Source organism: Lepisosteus platostomus, chromosome 7 (genome assembly GCF_059453375.1).
Source record: "Lepisosteus platostomus isolate fLepPlt1 chromosome 7, fLepPlt1.hap1, whole genome shotgun sequence".
Lineage (NCBI taxonomy): Eukaryota > Metazoa > Chordata > Actinopteri > Semionotiformes > Lepisosteidae > Lepisosteus > Lepisosteus platostomus.
Window position 1 is genome coordinate 45,353,619 of NC_142617.1, and position 24,279 is coordinate 45,377,897.

General features: G+C 37.1%; 1 protein-coding gene across 2 annotated transcripts; it reads right to left on the bottom strand.

The window, feature by feature from the left end:
- Window positions 1-4,479: 4,479 nt before the first annotated feature.
- On the bottom strand, window positions 4,480-19,878 carry ctxnd1 (cortexin domain containing 1). Of its 2 annotated transcripts, none has more exons than XM_088640706.1 (2): window positions 19,222-19,878; window positions 4,480-5,773 (listed from the first exon to the last, which is right to left on the bottom strand). In XM_088640706.1, the coding sequence occupies exon 2, from the start codon at window positions 5,714-5,716 to the stop codon at window positions 5,537-5,539; it is 180 nt and encodes a 59-aa protein (XP_088496832.1). In that variant the 5' UTR covers window positions 5,717-5,773; window positions 19,222-19,878; the 3' UTR covers window positions 4,480-5,536. The 2 variants fall into 2 exon arrangements, with proteins under 2 accessions (XP_088496832.1, XP_088496831.1); XM_088640705.1 differs by having other exon boundaries at window positions 19,515-19,877.
- Between the last annotated feature and the right edge of the window lie 4,401 nt (window positions 19,879-24,279).

Genomic DNA, 24,279 nt, shown 5'->3' on the forward strand with positions numbered 1-24,279 from the left:
ATTTTCACATTCTGATTAGTCTTAGTCCTGTAACTGTAAGAGGGAGCATAAGTACACTGGTTAAATACATTTGTGCAGATTTAAGGTTGCAATTTAGAAAACAAATGAGCTGAAGGCATAACTGTCATTGGTGTATGGACCTAAGTGTGAGGATTTTTTGTTTCATATTGGCAATGGGACTGCTGTGGAAGAATACTTATGAGCCTCTGCAACAGTAATGAAGCAGAAATCAATTTCTCAGACTCCCTACACAGGAAATATAAGCAGTGACAGTTTCAGCTCATGGAACGCAGCCGCATTTCCTTCAGAGCTAAATCTTCATAGAGCTGATTCAGCACAGAGCACTTCTAACCACAGAAATAATTTGCTCATGGCAATGACTTTAAAATATAAGGAGAATTCAGTCCAAATGTCTTAAAAATGAATTGCTGTGCAGCACCATGCAATGCTACTGCTTTCTTTAAGAATAATTTACAAACCATTCAAATACAGGGTTAGTCAAAATGCTGTTGACAACTTTGATATTTATGCTTTCGTTTGAAACCCTTTTTGTCACAGTAACCCATGTAATTACTAAGTATTAAACTGTCAAAGTTTCTAACAGTTATCTTACAATCCTTCGCCATCTGTGGAGGAGAAAACAAAACTAAAGTAAAATAATTGGCGTGTATACTTGTCGACAAGATTTTGACTAACCCTGTATTTTTAAGCACCAATAAAAATGCATGATAGTAAGAAAACGACTTTCTTCACATTAAATAATACAACAAAGAATTGTTTATTCCTGATTAGGCAGCTATTGTTTAGTTTAAGATGCTGATAAGAAGTAACTTAAACATAGTAATGTTTTAGTAATACCTAAGTACATTTATTTCACATCTTGTCTTACTGACTTGTCATCTAGGGAATCTGACTTGCTGTAAAAAGGCACATGAAGTGTAACATACCACATCATTTAAAAAAGAGAAGCAGAAAGTGAGCTTGGTTATGACAGGATATCTGCACTAGATATGACACATTTTATGAAGGCTGTAAAAAGGAACAAGATTTTGGGAATAATTAGTAACTGAGCAACATGGACTAAGTGATCTCCTGACATTTAAAACGTTTCTCACAGTCATGGAAGAAAGAAACCTAAGTGTGTGTTTTGTACAGCAAAGTGTTGCAACAGCAAAAATGTTGTTTTAGTATTATGGAGGCCTAAGTTACTTTCTTTAGCATTCTCTCTTTCACCTTCCAATCCTATATACAGTATGTTTTTTTTTTCAGTTTCCTCAGTTTAAATATTATAGTTCTCTTTCCATAAGGTTGCAGTGCATGAACTCAGACTAGCAGTGTTCCTTCTTTATAATTTAATTTTCATGTTTTCATTCAGCAAAATCAATTCCCTCACAAATAACAGAGGTGAACACAGTGTTCTGTCTTACCAGCCCAGTCGTTAGACAGTCCTTTCTTCTGTAATTGAGGCCAAAGAGGTCAATAAAGAGACTGAAGCACAGTGGTTGGATGAGTTGTCAACAGGCTCAAGAGAGGGCTATTCTAACTTTTTTGTGAAGATTGCAATGTCTTTTCCCTGTATTCAATGGGTTTACTAAGAGTGCACCAGTTTTCTCCCACCAAGACATGGTTTTAGGTTGGTTGGTTACTCTATATTGACCATTCCATTAGAAGCCTTCATGAGTGAGGCCCCTTCCTAACTGATCCATCTTGTTTGGAGGACTTCTACCACAATGCTAATCCCCCATGTTTGGAGTCAGATTTAAAGTACTGTGAAGAAACCACTAGAGGGAGGCACTTTATCCATTTAATCATGTACTTGACTTGCCAGCAGCCATGTCAGCCTGCAACGTACAATTGGCAGCCCACTGAAGCTAAGCAGGTGTGAGCCTGGTCAGTACCTGGATGGGAGCCCTCCTGGGAAAAACTAAGGTTGCTGCTGGAAGAGGTGTTAGTGGGGCCAGCAAGGGGCGCTCACTCTGAGGTCCATGTGAGTCCTAATGCCCCAGTATAGTAACGGGGACACTAAACTGTAAACAAGCGCCGTCTTTCGGATGAGACGTAAAACCGAGGTCCTGACTCTCTATGGCCATTAAGAATCCCAGGGTGTTTCTCGAAAAGAGTAGGGGTGTAACCCCGGCGTCCTGGCCAAATTTCCTATGCCTCCTAATAATCCCCCTCTATGAATTGGCTACATTACTTTGTTCTCCTCCCCCCCCCACTCCGATGGCAGGCGGAGCGATGCGCCGGTTGGAGTATTCTTGGTCACATTTAATGGCAACGCCAGCTCAAAGATTTGGTTCAAACCACCAAATGGAGACGGGCGTGCCGACAACACTAGGGAGAGAATGAGAGAGAATCATGTACTTGAGTTAACAGATTTTGGATTTATCTGAAAAAATATTGTAAAGGGAGATGTGTCCATTAAAGAGACATCTGTGGAATTGACCACAATCTACAGCCAACACACTGGTGAAACCCATGAAACTGAATTTAAATGCAGTGGCAGAGGTGATTTGTATACATCATGGTACAGTGAATAAAAGAACCTTTGGTGAAGCTTTGAATGCACCACTGAAGAGACAGGATTGTTCCCGAAGAAACTGATTAAATTAATTCACGATGAAGGCATCATATCTTCCCACCTATATAAAGCCAAAGAGGTTGTGGATCCTGGAAAAAACCCAAGCATACAAACTCTAGGGCAAATACCAGGACATAAAATCAACAAGGAAAGGAGCTCAGTGTTACTGTGTGCAAATGCTGACGGTTTATACAGATTGACACTCGAAGTTGTAGAACGAGCTTTGAGTAGTCTATTACTATTCCAAAATAATTTTGTTTAGTTTACTTTTGACATACTTTTTTTTCACATACAAGTGTTTTTTTGGCTCAAAATATATCATTTATAGTTTAATTTATTTGACAGCTCTCTGCCAGTCTGACTTGCACTGCAGCCTTATTGGAACACAGCAATAATATTCACTGAGGAAAACATAAAAACGTTATGAAAGAAAGAATGTTAAAAAAGTAACTACTGTAGTTGGGCAGTTTGATTTTAACATGTGGCTCATTTAGATCCTGGGCAATGGGCAACTGACATATGATACTGAAAGGTTTGTTCAAAACTAAATCCAAATTGTGCGGCAGTCAAGAGGTGCAATCACCGAGTACCAACAGGAAGAAGGGAAAAGGCCTACAGTATGTGATTAATTGAGTTTGCATGGAGTGCCCAGTGATTGTGTCAGTATCAATGTGTTTGTTTCCTCCCCATAATCAAAGTCAGCTTAATGTGGAAGTGTCTGGTGCTGCTGATCCAGTTTGAACCCGATCTTGGGCAGAGGGGGGCATGAAGGAAAGAAATAGTATAATAGAAATAGTAATAGAAAATAAGAGTTCTGTTTGTCTCTACAGCTGCGAGCAGCGGTCTCCTGTTAGAGAAGACATGGCTTGATATAAATGTAATTGTTTTGCCTTGTCTTCTATATGCAATTCCTTCAGACAACATGTGGATTAATTTTGAAAGATGACTGGTCCCAGAAATACCCTTTTATAGTAAGGTGTTTGATCTGCCTTTTATTGATTATTTCAAGTTTAATTTCAGCCTGTCAAGAGAGACAAAGCACTGAAGGAGCCATTTATTGACCCAAAAGTATTGCAGTCTATTTTTAAAATTTGATTTTGTTTTAAAGGGGTTATTCAGCAAGGGGGGCCCTGAGATAATTACATCTTCCCTAAGGAAAGTTAACTCAAATAAGATCAGACATTTTCAAGTGACCTAATTAATATATCTAAAATTATTTTAGAATTAATTGGAAGTGTATTAAAATGGAGAACAGGGTGCACTTCAGTATTCAAAGGGTTGTGGGAGTATGGAACAAGCTACTCAGCAGTGTAGTTGATGATGAGTCCCACAAGAAACAGCTGAATGGGATCCTGGGAACAATTAGCTACTGACTACCAAGTGGGCCAGATGAGATGACTGGTCTCCTCTCCCTGGTAGCCTTTGTTATATTCTTATTATCAGAAAGGCATGCATTTCTGGTCAGAGATGGGACAATCTGGAGCCTGTCCCAGAAGCATACAGGGCAAGGTAGGACCATGGGCTGGACCCCAGTCAAGACATGCCACACATTTGTCATTGTAGATGCGAATTTACCAGTATTTAAGAAGCATGAGCATCTATTAAAAATCAATATGAACCCAGAGTGTACATGCAGACTCCATAAAGAAGGTACCTCAGTCCAGAATTAGGTCCCAGGAACCAAGGGTTGTGAGACAGCAGAACTCAGCAGCACAATACTGTGCTGATGCTTTGTCTTTACGTATCTAGCGAACATTTTGAATTGCCATATAATTTATTGTCCCAGGGCATTCATTAGTAAATATAAATATGTGACTTACCCTGCAGGAGCCAATGCATACACCATTCATAAAACATGTGGTTTTTTTATTATTAGCATAAATGAAGGCAAAAATGAGTTATCAAAGTATTATTATTTTATTTATTAAGAGTATAACAATAAGTTAGCTAAATGTTTTCTCGTTTATTTTACACAAACCAGACATATATTTTATAATAAGTTCGAGTTTTCTAACAGTGCATTCATTCATTTTAAAGGCTGAAAAATTATTTGTGTTTGTAGCTGAGGCACTTGACTACATGCGTTTCAGAACATAGCCTTGAGAGAAAGCTGCTAGTTTATATCGATAGATGCTTCTGGGAGAAACCAGGATTATTACAACAAAATGATTGCAGTATGCAAGCCTGAGTAGCAAAGTAGTGAATTTAGTTAATTCATCACAAAAAAAGAAAGTTGAAAACTCAACCAGTGCATTAATAAAGAACCATCCCAGGAGTAGGTACAGCATCTTCTATTGCATCTTCTTCCTGCTACATGGTGGTAAAATTAAAACAGAGGCATCAAATCCTACTCTTACAGCTGTGTAAAGCAACCACTACGAATGTGGTTTTTACACCTCTATGCGTACTGTACAAATTCATAAATGACATTTCATCTGCCGGTAAACAGTTCTTGGCTCCTGTTCATTTCTATTCCTCAGAGACCCTTTGGCATATTGACTGTGGGGTATGATAATTAGAAAAAATATACAAAAATTGATATTTTTGCACATGTTGAGCATAGATGCAGGAAGTAATGCATTTTTAATCAATTGTACTGTCAGCTTCTGTTTGTTCTCTGAGAAATTCAATGCATAAATTTGTACAACATTTTTTTACAAAAATGCAACAGCGATGTAGTTGCTTTCTCACTCCTGTACTGGCGTCTGTGTCCCAAAAACATATTGTATCTGAAAGTAACACTGTAAGACGTAAAGACAATCCCAGTCAGCTGCTTCTGGATGATGGTACTTATCTTGGAATTAATTTTGCCCAGATTTCAGTGGATGAAATAATATTTTTTTTACCTTTTCTTAGCAACATTATGACTGTGACTTCTTTTGGATTCAATAAAACGTCAGATCTGACTGATTTAATTCTGGCTACTCTGTGCCACACAGCCTGGCCTTGTTACCACTAATCATCCAGGTGCTGCTCCTCCCAGGTGGAGGTGGGAATGGCACTGTAGGGGTCCATGATGACTTTGGCACAGCGGATAATCATGGCGATCAGGAACAGGCAGAGGAAGACGATGCATGCTAATGTCAACCCCTTATCCACGTCGACAAAGGCAGGTTCTGGTGTTGTGTCCTCCATTGCTTTCGTCTGTCTTCATTGATCTTGTCTTTCTCTGCTACCATCCTGATAGCTTATCTGAAAGGGAAAGACAATCCTCACATTATACACAGAGTAGTGTACATGCATAAAAGGAAAGTAAAACAGCAAATGATTTCATTCAGGAGGATCAACAAATGTGTTTATGGATTTAAATGCTGAGAACATTTTCATGATGTTTATATGCACAGAAGTGATCCATGGATCCAGACCCTTCCAGTTAAATGCTTTCTCAGGGTATTCTGCAGACACTGCTTTTGTTTATTCACATGAATTCTAATCTAATGGAATCTCCAAGTTCATGCTCATATGTTGAAGGGACACCTTTCTCCTTGGTGACTCCTTTTTTACTTTAAAACAGCAAGCTTTTGTTGCAACTCCTTTGTCTCACCTTTCTAAAACCCTTTAAGCATATTCAGAAAATGGTATACTGTGTTCACTTTAGATCAGTTTTCCGAACTGTACAATAGCAAACGAAGTCCTATTGAATCATCAACAAGATTAACAGTGTTGATCTCGCACACCTGATTCATATTGGAGAAATGACAGCACTCCCATTTTAATCATACTGTAAATGCTGCACACACCAGATACAGTCTAGGGAGTCTTGAAGATCATATAGTGTCAATTTCCTGGAGGGGAGAGTCTGTGAAACATCTCCAATATCAAGGATCTGCCTGATGGCACTGACACCAGGAAATGGGTATAAAAGTAACTAATAAAAAATGACTTTTTCATTAATGTGAAAACAGCCTTTTAGTCAAGAAGGGTAGTCAAATGTAACATTAAGCTGGTTTGTTTTATTTTTCTTATTTCATGTAGCAATACAGAAACTCAATTCCAATTTTTCTGTTGCAGGTAAAAAACTGCTGTTCAGCCATTTTGCACTACTCCAAATCTTGTTGAGCTTTTCCGGCTATGAAGGGACACTGGTGGGACTCTCAGGTATTCATTCTGCTATACTGGAACAACATGATACCCTTCTGTCATAGAGCACAGAGCCATACGTCTCATCGATTCCCAATTGTTATAAAGAATAACAACACCACATCACAGAGGACATCCATTTAATAGGCCAGCTATTTAAAACTGTAAAATTAATGCAATGCAGATCTGGGACTTCCTTAGACAAGCAGAACATTTAAGAAACCAGCTGAAACAGTACTGAAAATAACCCAGTACAATACCCTTTGTGGTATTGTCCTATTGTTATACTATTTTCTAAGCTGTTTGTGAGCATCAGAATAAATCTGCTCTTTTATGTGCCATTTTAAACACATATTACTGACTTGGAGATAATCAAATAATTCCTTTTTTTATTTATTGGAGGGTAAGGTCGGTCAATATTACTCTCTCCTGAACCTATAAGCATATCAATCGCTTTTACTGGGAGTGCACAAAGTGGAGACTGTTGGTCATAAATTCTGATTTAATAGTACATCCGTAAAATTTTAATCATTGCCCTAAAAATATTCATTGTCTGTATAAATCCTTGAAGAAAAAACAGTCTGTCCTGTCCGCAATAAATTAAATTATATAAAAGCAGGAAAAGTAGAATCTATTTTTTTATCTTTCTAAATTACTTTAATGTAAAATTGGAACAAGGTTTGACTTGAACTGCACCCTGTAAAGGGTGACACAGTATCATGGTGGATAGTGGTCTTGCCTCACAACAGTTGGCTCCTTCTGTGTGGAAGTTTCATATTCTATTCATCTTCTGTGTTTGCATGGGTATTCAGTGGGTGCTCTGGTTTCCTCCAGCCTTCTAAAGACACAATGGCTGTGTTAACTGACTGTAAATTGTTTCATGTGCATCCCGCAATGGACTGGCATCCTAAATAGACTGGAGTCATGCCTTGTACCCTGTGCCACACACAATGTGACATGATGCCATGGCTCTTACCCATGTTCAACTGTGGTAAGCTATTAAAATACAGTTTGCTATAGACAAACAGAAAACTTTATTGAGAGAATAAAAAAATATATTACAATGGTTTTGTGTGCCTTTAGCCTGTTGGTCCTGCCAATGGATTTGCTTAGCAAAAATGTAAATGTTCTGAACATAATGCAATTTCAGTAGAGTCAGGTATGATTTAATATACTTTCCACGGCTCTTTAGTGCCACTGTAATAATATAATGTCAGCCTCTTATTTATTCTGGGTTTGTAGTGGCCATTGCATTAAATAATGCTGTTCTATTTTCTTTCTGATTTAAGTTAACAGCCTGCCACTCAGGTCAGTGACAGATTGCTGCATTTAACCTTCCTCTTATTAATTGTATACGTATGGGAGGGGTGGGGATGAATTTCGATTGTAGGACATTTACTGTATGTATATAAATATTTTTAGATTAACTGCTTTGCTGAATCTAGGGACTTCACATTAAAAATTTACACTAACAGCATAATGGGGTAAATAGTGGGTATAGAGAGATTCTCTTCAAAGGAAAAAGAGTACTTTTAAAAATTATCGTCTTTGCAGAGAAATACCTTTTTCTGCACCTGCATACAAACTGTTTTCTCAAACGTTTGCTTTAATAGGTTCCATCAGCCAGAAGACACCTAAAGTACTCCTGAACATTTCCAAATTGCAGTAAGTGATGTATTGCAATGTCATGCGCCAGATTGATACCATCTCAATGATGCCTCTGTCGTACTTTCTCTCTACTCATCAGAGGCTCGAATGACCCGTGGATTGAGTCAGCGCTTTGGTACGTCTTCATATATTATGAAAGGCAGCAAGGAAAACATTTGCTGTCATTTTCTACTGCCCTGTGTCTCTATTAGACCTGTGTTATATGAATGATACTCTAGTTGATTCTCACTGCAGCAGTTGCACCATAGAAGCTATAATAATATATATTATATATCCAGCAGCCAATTCACCCTACAACTCGCAATTGGCAACTTTGCCTAACAGTGGCATCCCTCACCAATTTGCTGCTTGGCTGCTCACTTCGGGTGGACCAAACTGGGTCCAGCAGGCATATCACCCTAAAACTCACAACTGGCAACCCACTGAAGCTCAGCAGGTGTGAGCCTGGTCAGTACCTGGATGGGAGACCTCCTGGGAAAAACTAAGGTTGCTGCTGGAAGAGGTGTTAGTGGGGCGAGCAGGAGGGGACGCTCACCCTGCGGTCCATGTGGGTCCTAATGCCCCAGTATAGTGACTGGAACACTATACTGTAAAAAGGTGCTGTCCTTTGGATGAGACATAAAACCAAGGTCCTGACTCTCTGTGGTCATTAAAAATCCCAGAGCGTTTCTCAAAAAGTGTAGGGGTGTAACCCTGGTGTCCTGGTCAAATTTCCCATTGGTCCTTACCAATCATGGCCTGATTATTACCCCTCTATGAATTGGCCAATGATAGCTGATGTGTGGTGAGCGTTCTGGCGCACTGTGGCTGCCGTTGCATCATCCAGGTGGGGCTGCACATTGGTGGTGGTGGAGGGGAGTCCCCATTACTAGTAAAGCGCTTTGAGTGGGGTGTCCAGAAAAGCACTATATAAGTGTAATCAATTATTCTTCTTATTATTAATGAATTATTATTATTTTATATACTGTATATTAATCATTCAAGGTAACTATTCTATTTTTGATAACCTAATCTAAAACAGGCAGTGAAAGTATTAGTTGCCACAAACTAGTTCTGTGTGTCAGCTGCTAGTCTGTCGATTGCTTCTTCAAGTAGTTATTGGAAAAACAAATGCATGATTTCTTAGCAAAAGAAATGTAGTTGTACATAAAGATGTTTCTACATTTCTAAAATCACACATCAAAATGTATTAACTGAATATAGTAGTAACTCTAAAATAGTTACAAATATTTCAAAATTTTTAATGGTTAAATGTATTCATCCTCTTAAATATGTTGAAATACAGTAAATGTTGTAAAATGTACTGTTTATATTTTCTGAAAACCCCTGGGTATTTAAGGAGGATGAACACAGAAGCCTTGGGGAAAAAGGTTGTTGATGTAAACAGGTTTTACTCAAATATGCTGTTAGGAAAGTAGAGGTTAATTCACAGCCAATGACAGCACCTGGCATTGAAACCCCCTGGCATTCCCAGGAAGCAGTTATTCCAGGGCTACCGTTCAAAGGTGACCTCATGAATCTGGGGTCAGTGGCAGAGTTCCATAGCAACATTAAAAGACAAGACATGAATCTGTCAAACAGGAGCTAATTGATTCCCAGTTAAATGAGGCTACATGATGTGGTTGGATGAAACACAAATTGGGTTTTTGGACAGTCTCACCAGGAATGTGATTAGTACAAAAAGGTGAAGCTCATGTTGAATGAATGTCATTGCTTCTGTGAGGAATAGAAATTGATCTGTTCTGTCTTAGGGATAGTTTTTGCCCTCTCTGTCAGGTTAAAGAGCATAAAAACCAGTGCTTTTACATTCTCTGGTGGAACATTTATGTGTGAGCTAAAGGAGTGGTCCAGTATCCCTCATGAGGGACATACAGTGATACTTCATTAATACTTGTCAGGAAATGTCTTCTTGAGGCTATCAAACCCAAAACAGAGTTCACAACACTGTACACTGATTGCAGGAGCATGTAGGAATAACTTTGAACTCCACACATTTAGAAACAGATGTAACTTATCTTGACAAATGTTTTATTTATACTTACAATACTGAAACCCATACAAGTCTTTAGTTTTGGATTTGTATTGAAAAATATTGAATATACACCTGGGATTTTACACAAAACATGCTTTTAATTAAGTTTTTGAGGAATATAAATCAATGTGGACTATAACAAGCTGACCAAAAATAAATCTGAAACAGTAACTGAAAATATTATTTGATCCTTGAAAGACAAGAGTGTTTGTTTTTGATGTTGGTTTGATGTATTTGATTGTTTGCGGTTTTCTATTTAAGGAGCCCAGGAAAGAATGCAAATTAATATTCATTCATTTCAAGGCAGTAACTCCCTTGTGCCTTAGCGGTGAAGACTGTTGTGAATTTAAACAACAGTGTGTCAGGGGCTCTGCTGTTGTTGATCTCTCCGCCCTGATTTATTTAATCTGTCAGACTTTTTAATGTACCAATAGAGGACAATTAGTGCTGCTTAATTCTTCTATTTGTTATTTCCTTATAGGTAACTGGGAAAATCTTTTAAATTTAAAATACCATCTTTGCACATGGCAGCTGAATGAAACAGTATATGAAATGAATAGAATATTAACCAGCATTATGATAGGAGGAAATATCCCATAAATGGAAATATTCTAAAACCAGCAGCTCAGGTCCCAAAATATGTAATATAATTAATTGAACGTTTTGAGTATAAACATTAGAAAGGAGCAGGTCACCATTCACCATTCTGAAAACAAGATCTGCCAAGCACATGTCAAGCAAGGCTTCCGTGTCCTGTTAAATTAACATACGACACATTTCCTCCCCAGGCCCCATGTTTTTCATCACTTCTCAGTTCTCCTTTAGGGAGGTAATGTCAGAATAATGAACATAAACATGAAAATGAGCCATTTTATTCTTGTACTTGTATGTTTTAAATGCTCACCATGCCATATTGTTATAAAAAGTTTTGCTTTTTAGATCCTGCTTTACCTATGATGCATTCTATTATACATTTTAATTGTAATAATATGTATATAAGGCATTATTTCCTTATGACTTCTTTATGAATTTATAACTATTTGCCAAAGAAATAAATATGACATTATGATTTTTTTATGCTTCAGATCCTTGGTTCCTCTCCCATTCTCACTCTCTGTGTGTTGTGTTAATCTGTTTGCTTGAATGTTTTTTTTCCATGGCAGATTCATTCTGTGCTGTATTAGAGAGCTGCTGCTGTCATTCTCCATACCGTCAAATCTGCAGTCTTGACTGTATTACTGGAGGTAGACTTGCAAATATGAAAAAATGAATAAACCTGCTATACCTCTTATCATGTTAAAGGTTTCCAAAGTCACTTTAATCCAGTCAAGCCACAGACTGAACTATTATCGGCTTAGATGGCAGCATGGAAACAATATTATTTCCATATCACCATATTATTGCAAACAAGTGCCTGTGCTGAAGGAGACAAGACTTTTGAGCCAAACCTTGTAGTTTTCCATACAAGCACATGGAAAAAGCATAGATTACCTCTCGATGTATGAAAGTTTAATAGAACAAAAAAAAGGTATTGTAACGCATACGGCCACCATTGCAGGTTGTTTGAGCCAGCTTTCAGCGCTGTGACGTCACCGCCCTTCCCTGTGAACAGCAGGGACTGCAGCCGTTGGGCTGAAATGGCTGGGTCCCTGTTGAGTGACGCCCGGGTTCGAGTCTCCAGCGGTGGGGGGGCTGACCCATGTGAACCCGAGAGCGCTACATTGGTGTCAGAGCGGGGTGGGATGGCCCTTCGCCGAGGATAACGAATTAAGCGGGGGAGAGTGTGACGCATACGGCCACCATTGCAGTATTCAGAAATGGGATAAGAGAAAACAGCAGTTTTATATGTTTCATTAATGTCTCATTCCTGAAGTTAAAGTATTCTTCACTATAGAACTCGTTATTCCAACTTTCAAATGAATGAGTTTAATTGTTAGTGAAAGTCTCTCTCTATGAAGCAGTGACCTGACTGAGAGTGACTCTGAGTCTGAAAATAACCAGATTTAAAGGAACAGCTTTCTTCTTATTAATACAAGGGAAAAGACTCTCTGATATTTTACTTCATGAATTAAGGAAACTTCCACTGTAACTATGTCAGCATTTTGGATTACCTTACATGCATCGCACTAATAAGCAATTTCCTCCTCAGTCACTATCTTCTTCTGTAGCGTTGGCCCTGTGCAGAGCAGTAATTGTTGCACTTTCAAGGACTCCTGAAACGGTAACCTTGGTAACGCCATTAGCAATTTAATGGGAAATTACAGCTGACTCTGTCAGCCAAAGACTGAGTCTTTTATCTTCCAATCAACTCAATATTGAGTACAAGTACAGTCTGCTTCCTTGAGGTTTCTAGTCTGTATAAAAGAAGTACATATCTGACAAAAATTACCATGCATTTCAATCCAATGTGCAATTATTATGAAGAAAAACAAAGCCTGCATGAAATGAAGGAAATTTTCTTCTTAAATTAAAAGAAAAACACAAATACAGTCTGGGTTTCTCAGCTGTTGGCAGCAAACCATGGTTGAATTGTTTGTGAATTGTTCCCATGTTGATAATGAAATCAAGACTTCATTAGATAAAACTCTTTATATAATGGACATAATGACCATTTTAAAATGCAAGAATGAAATACATTTAAAATAATCTTTCCCAAAACTAATTTGGTTAAAAATTCACAACGTAAATCTATATAAAATGTTTTAGAATTGAAAATCACTTCTAATTTTAGATTGCTTAGACAATAAAACACCTTCTTCTTAAATCAAATAGTTATCATAACAAACTAAAGCAGAAAATTAAAAAAAACTAAGTATATCTACGAATTTGTGGTTTGCTGTACTTTTAAAATGAGAAATTGATTGGCTTCTTTTATTATGTGTTTTATTATGACCTTACCTCTCACCCTCCTACAAATGTTAATATGCCTCTAAAGTCAGGGAATTTAAAGATCCATTAACTAGATTAAAAAGTGACAGAAGAAGAAGATGGTGACTAACTAACTGTATAATTCAACAGTACTGACAGTTTTTGAAATGGGTACAGTAAACAAGCCCTTAACAAAATGTTGTCTCCAAATTAACCATACAGTATGGATTTAAAATTCTACTACTTTTTACCTTGTCAGGACTAGGGAAACAAAACATATCCCAGACAGAAAGAAAGTATGACATTAAAGGAGGAAATGCAATAATTTATGCTAATTATTCTTATTTGAAGTTACAATTAAAATGATGTATACTCTCTACATTTAACTGGTTCCACTAAAACCGCCTGCCAGGACATATGGTAGCTCATCTGTAAGGAGTAAGGAAACGCAAATGAATTATGGTGCTTATCCAAAGATTCTTGGCAAGAGATATAAACATGGAGCCAAATCCAAGAATACTGGAGAAAAAAGCGTTATTTGCTCACTCCACATTCTCAGGCTTGGCATTATCCTGTGTGGAGAGGTGAATGGGCTTCCCAACACAATGTAATAGCAACAGCAGGTATCCCCTGCTTAAATATTGACAATTATTATCTGTCAGAAATACTGTATCCTGTCAATGTTCCTCAAGTGTTTTTGGAGCAAAACTTTGAAATCCAGTGATTTTTCAGGATCCATTTGCTGAGGGAAGATTGTACTGAGGAGACGACATTGTTCAATACAATTGTTTAAGCTCTCATAAAATCAAGTCTGTATCATAGGATCTAGCATAATGTAATACATTGATCCATCAAGTTCACAGTGCAGTGGGAAAACAAACATACTGTACTGTACATGCACATTGTATGCAAATCCATGCAGTTCCTCTATTTATCATTACGCATTCACGAATTCATGATCTAGCATACCTCGGGCTGGGTGTTGTATCAAGGGACCCACTGTAGATAGGTCTAGGTAAAACGGACACACTCATGCAGCTTTAAACTACATAAAACAGTGTTTTTATTTACCAACCTTTTATTTACACTGCAAGAGAACACAATAGAAGCCTAGCTCTTTTGAGCTCTAACTGCACTTTTTCTTCAATTCACCTGCTATAAATACTGTACATCCAAACAGCTAAAATGCTTACCAGCTCCAAACAAGTTTCTCTCAGGGACTCTTATAAAACTCAGGCTTCTCTCCAGGCTTTTAAGCCAGCAGAGGGCAATAGCCCTATGGAATCCTTTGCTTCCTGTATTTTATATGTCACTCAATTAATTGTCTTGTTCCAACTGGTCAGGTGATGGCAAATTGCAAGTCATTGACCATTGCCTGCTGGAACCACCATCTTGTCAGAGCTTAGCACACCCTACCAATGTGTTAAAATAAAATTGACTGGACGCATAAAAAATAAACCCTAAAGTATGAAGTCACTTCCAAATTTCAGCTGTCATGAGCTGACGTACAGAGGTCGTGATGTCAACCAGTTGCTCTTCTCAATGGTGCAGTATGAAAAGAGGCATGTCTAGTGACTTGTGACCATATGTTTTTCATACCAAGACACTGAAGCACTGATAACTTAAAAAAAAGTTTTTTCAGATTTAGTTTCACACCATCATGTTTTGCATTCTGTTTGTTTGAATTATAAATTCTCATGCAAATTAAAACCTTGAAATACAGTAATTGCTTTCTTTTTTATTTAATGAAGTCATAAATATTTTGAGCGATAGTTCCCATCACAGTGATCTATCAGAAGTGAGGTTCAATGACACTTGCCCCAAAAATATAGGTGAGGGACTGACAATATTAGACATGGCTCCACAAGTTAACAAGAATCTGAACTGTTGCTCTCTCTCTCTTCTTCACTTTTTATGTTTGGAAGCTGCAGAGTAAAGACAATGTATAAAAGGAGCTTGAGAATAACGTTACAGTGTGGAAGACAACTGGACAGAGTCTGGAGCCTGTTAACACACTAGAGAGCACGGTCATCAATTAAAAAACACACAGCTGCACTGGAGCAGAAAACAAATTAAAGTGAGTTGCTGACCCTGCATGATTTTTTTGGTTAGAGAACAAGCTCAAAGACTATAAATCTATTCCTCACTCTGTCCTGACAACTTCTAATTACACTTTGGAGTTTCAGGTTGTCCGTTGCAGCACAGAGTACTACATTTTAGAGGTGGCTTTAACCAAAGATAGATGCTTAGCTCACAACTCTAACTGTAGTGCTTTTAATACGCAAGAAATTGTGGCAAATTCTACCCTTACAGACTAACGAGTCTTTGATCTCAGACACCTGAGCTTTCAGACTCGGAGAAACTGAATTTAAAGATCTTTGAATTGACTTTTTATGTAAGAGGAGTGTGCAGTTTTTACAGTTCATACCCTATCAGGTTTTACTTCCTACTGACTTACTTGCAAATATGTTTAATGAATGAAACACATAGAATGAAAGACAGCACCATTCAGCCTCCCTCTGAATGGAAATATTCAGTTAGTCTAAAAGACAAATCATTCACCAGTCTTGCCTTTTTAAAAATGATCTGCAACACCCTGTGTGTCATTCAGATGTACAGTATAGCTCGTGATTTGGTTGCGTTAAATTAATTCCACATATTTTTTGTTTGCGGTGCTTCATCTTAAGATCTCTGCTTTTGGGAATTTTCACACCCTGGAACCTCTGGTGCAGAGCTTCACTAGGGCACCAGCATCTGCAGTCTCTGCAGTGGTTTTGAGAAAACTGTGAGCCATGAAATCGGCTCCAGCCTGTGAAATGCACTTGACTCAGCTATAGATTTATTGTATCTAAGGAAGGAGACAATTTCTGATAAGCCTCTGAAGAACTACTGAGAAGAAGTAAACGAAATACAAATCTATGATTAAACTTATCATTGCATGCATAGAGGTGCTATCTAAAGTGAAAAATGAGAAGGGGATGCATAGATCAGTACTCACTTTGTCAATGACTGCTAATGGCAGCAGTGAAGAACTGAATTTCTGGATTTTCACAGTTTCTGTGATGTGAGTATTGGAATTTGGTAGATATTCACTAAAGAAGAGCACAAAATCTTTAAAACATTGACACTACCTTGCCGAGGGAGAAATATAATCCATACTAGGAAGGTAACCACTTAAGTGTGAATGAAAATTTGGTTTAATAAAACAGAACTAGCATGTTTTGGAATCTCTGTGACCCAGAAGAAAAAGCCCATCGATATATTTTTATACTTCTTTCAGCAAACTGCAAATTTTTGGACAACACTTCTAATGCTGTGAGACTGGAAACAACATCTGTTCACTGGAAGCACACTCTAGCAGCAAAGGAAAGGACATTAAAAACCTCTTTGTCAGCAACATTCACATCTCCCCGTAGGTGTTTTCAAACCTGTAGTGTAAAAGGTATGTCAAAGTTAATCATCTTGTATATGGCTTTAGAAAAACGCATTTATATTATATGTTATGTGTAATATTAAAACCAATGTTAACATTTCCTTAACCTCTAACATTACATGAGTAATTGTTGGACCAGTCAGGTAAAAAAGAGAGAGGTGATATCAAGAAATTCCCAAATTCATACCTGTTTTTCATCACATTAATACTAATATGTGAAACAATTTAAAATTATATAATACTGTTGCTCATTAAGGGCAGAGTCTGGCCTTTTGGCACAACAGAGTCTTTTCAAAAGCAATACTGTTAAAACTACTAAAATCTAGGTTGGCAGTCAGTGCTTAACTGTGGGGATGAGTGCCCACTGGAGCCAGAGTTGGCCACTAAATTCATTTTGTGTGTGACCCTAGCCATGTTATACTTTACAAGTCTCTCCTCAAATGACAAAATCAAGCCTACTATTGTTCCTGTTATGACATTTGGCAACAAGTAGAGATGCAACCTTATCACCTAATAGTGCTTGAAGTCAGGTCTGAAAATGCTGCTGTCTGAATGGGATTATAAAAGGTCTTTTAAACATTTGTGTGTGGATCTTTGTCCATACTGTAGGTTTTTACTGGTGGAAACAGACAACAGTAAGAAAGGCACAGTGGGGTTAAACATGAATCATGGCAGTATACTACTCATGTATTATCTCAAGACTGGGCAGGGAATAATGTTAAAATGGTGCCAGAGTCTTGTTCATTTTGAAAAAACAAAAATAATGGCAATAATGAAATTCACATGAGTACTTTTTGGCATGAGATGCACTACAATTGTCTTTAAAAAGACCATTTTATACATCCTGGTCTCCTATTATCCAAACAGTAACTCTTTTATTGAGTACATAATGAATCACTGCATATAAATCACTTCAGAGGGCCTGGGAAATGCTCCAGAGGAAAGCCTCCTGAACCTATCCCTACTCTCGACCGCTTATTATCAACACTGCCTGGGTCTTTTTCTGTTTCAGGGTTCATGCCTAAAGATAAAAGAACTATTAAAAAAAAAGAACTATGAAAGCACACATGACTTTTGGACCAGACAAATCTGCAGCATCACATACAGATAGATAAAACTGCTAAATGTAACTCCATTGAAAGAAATCGAAGAGAGCTGAGTAAGATTTACTGTAGCCTCTTCCTGTCAGAGCTTGTCAATATTACTGCCTTCAAGGTGCACACAGTTTAACAGTGCTCTTATCACACCAGGCTCAGGGTAAATATATCCAAATCATTCCTGGATCATTATTACATGAGAGAAGAAAACACCTTTAGTAAACTTAGTATGATTTTGCAGAAAAATGGTTCAGATCCCAAATATTAAAATAGGGGAACTGCATTGTTATAATGCTAGCTTAGAAGGTAAGACATGAAGACACTATAGCTTCTCTAGTAGAACAACAAGAAGGTATTTAGTATTATTGTATAAAAATAAAATACTTCTTTAAGAGGGAACAGTTACAAATTTAGTATTTATGCTGTTTCTTATTAATATACAATTGGCAAAATATTTTTGTGATTAATTCTATGCAAGGCAAAACAATCAACAACTAAATATATTTAATGGCTTAAGGAATAATATGTGCAGTTTTTAATTTTCCCAATACTACTTCATCACTTGAAAAAATGCAGAAAAGAAGATTCTAGGTCTGAATTACAGTACGTTTTTTTTTCAGTTTCACTAGATTCTACTGTACTTTTCTACTATTGAACTGGAAATGCATCCAGACTGAATGTATATTTTATTTATTTTTATGAACCCACCTTCGAAAACATTATGTAGTTCATATTTCCACATGTGTCAAACATACTCAGTCTAATTTACCTCTATTCATATACTGCACACTTGAAAGTGTTTCAAACCGTCTGCTAAAATTCACTTGAGAGTTTTGTAACAAACTTAAGTCATTTGTATTATTTCTTTTAAAGTTCCTTAAGTTGCGAGTTTATATAGGACTATATTGTTGCAGATGTAGTAGTAGTAGGAGTCGGCACAAAGACTCCCCCACTGCATGTACTGTACGTACAATTGCTCTTTAGAAATATACGATTGGAGTAAAAAGTTAGATATTCATTTAATTTAAAATGACAATAAATTCTCTAATGTTCTCCTTGTAAATCACCATAAACATCCTAAAAACTGAATGATTGGCAACATACTCATCTAAGAACAGCTAATAGGAAAAGGACTTAAAAAGCATTCTGCACAAAGAAATTTAGAGACTTAACTTAATATTACCTTCTGACATATTGCAGCAACATGTTAAAAGAAATCAAACTCACAATCAAGACTTGTTTCCTGGAAATGCTGATGGAATTTGATTTTGTTACAGCTCTATAGGACTTATTTTTTATTTCCAACACAAACCACAATACAGCCTTTGTTAACATATTAACACTAATTTTACCAATTGGCAATTAAAAGAACCAACACAGAACAATGTGCAATTAAAAATCCAAGAGATAAAGTGATTTCATCTTACAAAAGGCAAAGATAATAAAAGAAAGTGTAACCAACCTTTCTTTGTATTAATCCCATATAAGAGCAGCAGGCATCCCTGTTGCCCAACAGCATAGAACAGATGAAAGACGCACCTGGTTATAGCCAACTTGACCTGCATCTAGCTCTCCTACACTTTAAAAAAGCACTGGCACAAAAGTATTCTGTTTTGTTGCTAGCACGATCAAAAAGAAAAAAAAATGACCTGCCTCTGTCTTCTCCTCCTGCTCTGGAGAAACCGATACTGTTTACAAGCTTAAGCCTCAAACGCCAAGTGAGTTCTGCCTCTGCATCATCACAGGAACACTTACTGCATTGCTTTCTCAGTGCAGCCAGGGAAGGTGGCAGCTTCACTGAAGCCCCACATGGATTTGTGTCAGGAGGAGGGTTCCATTCAACAGCGCTGTGCACCCCTCTGGGCTGTGTGCAGCTCCCAGCCTGGTCTGCGTCTCCTTGTTCTCTGCTTGCCTCAGTGTGGCTGCAGTGCTTCCTGCCCGCCCTCCTGCTCAAGCCCCACACCATCTGCTAGCTTGTCAGGCATCCGTCACACGCGTCTCTTAATGAAGCGAGAGAGGGGCAAAACCTCCAAGCTCAGTCGGCATCATTTAGGGGTTCTTCCTATCTTGTTACTTATTACCAAAGACAAAAGAGTTGCTGATATGAGATTGCAAGCCCGTGTAAGTCCCACAGTGATTGCTGCACTGCTGCTAGCAGACAGGCAGCATAAGTTTGTGCAGAGAATCGCCGTTCCAGGGTTGCAGTCTTTCACACTCAGGAGCAGCTGCATTTCTGTGTGACATTGAAGACCTGGGCAATAACTGCATACATCCTTCTCAGTAGCAGCAACGTTATCTTTCTTGTTTTAAAAAGTCTTTTTATGCTCTAATCAATTCCAGTATCACAAAATGAAATCAACTTGGAAATTTTAAAGAAACAAATTCACTCCAAATAAAAATAAAGTTGTGAATAATGAAAAGATTTCTAATTCTATTTCATAGCTGGATTCAAACTGATATCTTAGGGATTTTATCAATACACTAAGGGTTGTTTCTACAAGAAAATAAGAAGACTATAATTACTAAGATCTGAATTTTAAAAAAGGACCTAACTAGACTTGATGGATATTTTAAATAACTATTTTAATTTTTTAATTATTTTAAATAAATTATGAATTACCAAAAGATATTACAATATTTATCATTATGGATGGAATCAAGCTGAGCTTTGTTGAACAGCAGTCATCAATAAAATAAGAAAAAATAACTTTGGCTTTACCATAAAAAGTATACTTCTATACTATCTGTACAAATGGCCATAGTCGATTAGCATGAACCTAAAAACTGTATTGTTACTGAAAATGATAAGAAGTGAATGATTTAGGCTGACAGAAGATTTGTTTCACCAGAGCAACACTCCATTATTAACATTAGTTGTCCAGATAGTATTATATTTTACAAGCTGTAATTGCTCTGAGCATCATACTATTGTAGGGGAAGATTTTGTTTTGACAAAGTCAAAACATTTATATTACAATGCATTTTAATACTCATTGTTTGGAGTGTGTTGTACTTTTCCTTTGTGTTGTACTCAGACATCTATCAGGTTTAATCACATCATTGATAAGATATCATCAGTATCCAAATGATTCCAAATTCCTAACTTTGGCACTATAATTTCTGTACCAACATTTTGATGCTTTCTACATAAGTGATTTATAAAAAGTGTCTATCTAAGTAATTATGGGTATAGAAACATAACCCTTGCAGATCCAAATCTGTTTATAGTTTACAGCATTCTTTCCTTGGTTGTCACTCAAACCAAATCTTAGTGTTTGACTCTACTACTAATAATAATAGCAAAAGGAACACAATTAGCACATACTGTACTGTAGGTAAATTCATCCCTTGGCATAAAACTTCTGTTTTATTTTTCAATTACTACATGATTAAATCCAACACGATAAAAGCCAGAGAAGCGTGAAGCTCATCTCTACATGGAAAAAGTTCAGGACACTACTGCAGTCCGGTTCTACAGGTGAACTATGTCAGAACTACCATAGTACAGTATTGGAATGGACTGGGGTGAAATAAAAAGGAGTGTTTATTCACTCGTAGACACAAGTCTATGTAACTACTCCACACGCACACACCAACAGAAATTAGACTGTTAATAGTTCTGATGTTTTCTGGTCCCTTTTAAATCTCTTTATCACTGACATCCATCAAACAACACAACCACTTTCTCACAGCACCATATTTTGTTCTTTAAATGCTCCCACTATTATTTTTGTTTTCAATCTTTAATTTTAGGGACCATTAAAGAGATAAAACTAGTATGATTTCTCTGTATCTTATACTATAAGCTACAAAACACATGCAGGATAGAAAAGGTACAAAAATAAATTTATATACTGTATACGTTGCTTGATGCAGAGTATTCTGGATCTTTGCCAGAGTTCCAATCATTCATTTGGGAATATGGAACATACAAGATGTAAAATAAATTAAAAATAAATGTATGTGTACAGTATTGACTTGTAACACTGGAATGCATAAAACGTTTTTTATATATAAATTGCAATCATAGCATCAATCACATATTTTACCGTAAACAATACAGCCCAGAGCCTCTCCACTGTCCTATCACCTGAAAGCCACCACTCTCTTCTGGTCTTGATGCAAGCAGAAAAACCATCCACACCTGGACGCTTGTGCTGTGCTCTTCAGGAAAAAAGACCAAGAAGTCTGGGTTTTATGTGTTCCAGTGTAAATAGGCAGCATTCACTGCACTATCAGGTAAATGTGAACAGTGCAGCAAATATGAAAATGTACAGTCTTTTAGAGGTCAAGTCATCCTGTTACACACCCCTGCACTCTCACTAGTGTGAAAGCACTTGAACTGAAGATCATAGGTACAGATGGGCTGGGGCATACACAGGTTAAATTCAATTGAACTTAACATGTTTTGATAATCTTGAAAAAATGGAGAGTGATTCCAACTATTCTCTGAGTGAGTCATACTTTTTAATTTCTAATTAGTTTTCCATTCATTCACCTTTGTGAAATAGACGAGTGCTTAATTAGACTCATTTCTGAACTGAGCAAAAACGCTAGTAAAGTATTTGTTGTTTGGCTGAATATCACAGGGTAGCAAAATAGTCCAAAAAACAAGAAGTGTCCAGGATAGGCTCTTTGTTCCCACAGTCTTCATCAGGACATAAGGGTTTTTGACAACGGATGAATATAATTGATCCTGCTTGGTTTTACTGTGATTTCCTGATGTAAAACTCAAACTTGAAAAACAAAAAGATGAAAGTACAACTTGTTTTAACCACAAAGTTCAAGTGTTCTGTTTCTTACCAGTATTAGTGGCTGTTTCTGAAAGGTTGCCCACCATACTGCTTACTACAGGAATCTTTCTCGAGAGTAACTGTTTTTTATTGCTATATTAAATTTTAAATTGCTTTATTACAACCATTTGCTGTGTTATGCAAACATAATGGAATCCCTTATCAAAAGCTTCAGGTACACTGTCTCATTCCTACTCTTAAACTTGTACTGTTGAAGTGAATGTCTATTGTCATAGAATACATATGTGTATGCTTGCTCAGTGTCCAGAGCAAGAACAATACACATGGACATCAAGTTCTTCACAAAATGCAGCTCCTTAAGGGTAATTCAAAGGTTTAATTGATTGTCTCTCTTTATTTACATTCATCTGTGTGGAAAGATTTGTGTAATTGTGCCTAACATTTTAAGAGGCATAGGATTTTAAAATATATAGGATCAAATTAAGTACTCAAACATTTTTCAAAAGGCAGTACCACAGAAGCAATACTTTTGATGCTATAAACTAAGAGAAAAACCTTAAGAAAATGACTAAAATGCAAAAAACTGCAATGTAAAGGTTGTCTTGTAAACAAGGTAAACAATTATTCTAAGTGCACTGTGAATTTGTTGTTGCATTGCTTGAATAATTTTGATTAACAATAGACCAGTGTGTGTAGGTATGTAGATGTCTGGCAGTTGACACCTTCTTAGTCACTAGATTAGTTCCAATGGTATTTTCTTGTCATACCTAAGGAAATGAGGGGTGTTTTTCATAGATCTCCTGCTAGAATATTTCAACTCTCACTTACACAAAAAAAGATATTGAACTGAATCATGAAATTGCAGCTCAATCACTGTTATTTCTTTTATTGGTAAAGTTATGGAAAATATATTTCCAAAGATATTTAAAGCTATATTTCAATATTACTTAGAAAACAATGACATTTAAAGAAATAACATGGGATTAGAAAGGGAAGTAAAGCACATTATATATTTAGATTTCCAGAAAGGTTTTGATATAGCCTCATAAAAGGTTGATTCTCAAGATTAACAAGATTCACAAGAATCATAAGGTAATGTATGTAAGTGGATTGAGAACTGGCTAACAAACAGGAAAGAGTGTTATTTTAAGGGGAATAATCTCTAACTTGGCAGATGTGAGCAGTGGTGTGCCTCAGGGATCCTTTATGGCTTATGGTTATGCCTCATCTATATCAATGATCTAGGCTCTGGTATAGTTAGCAAACTAGTCATGGATAAAGTTAGCAAACATGACAAAATCATGGATTGAGCTGACACATTGAAAAGTGCAAAGTGACCTACACTGGGAACAGAAACTTACACTGTACACATCACACAGGTGATTCTGAGCAGCAGGAAGTTACACAGGAAATGAGTTTGGATGTTTCTTTAGATTATTTTACTGTATGTCCCCATCAAGACAACGTGGGAAGCAATGAAGAAATAAACACGTTGGGGTAAATTTCAAAAGATGTGGCCACTAAATCCTTAAACTTAGAAGAAAACATTCAGGTTACAGAGCAGGAAATACTTCTTTACTCAAAGAGTGGTGGATGTCTGGAACAAACTCCCCAACCAGGTGGTTGAGGCCCAATCTCAGGGCACCTTTATGAAGGAGCTGGACAAAATTTTGGATTCACTCAGCTGCAAAACTAGTACACGAGCAAAATGGACTGAATAACCCCCTTTTGATAGCAGACTATTCTTATATCTCCAAAGACACCTA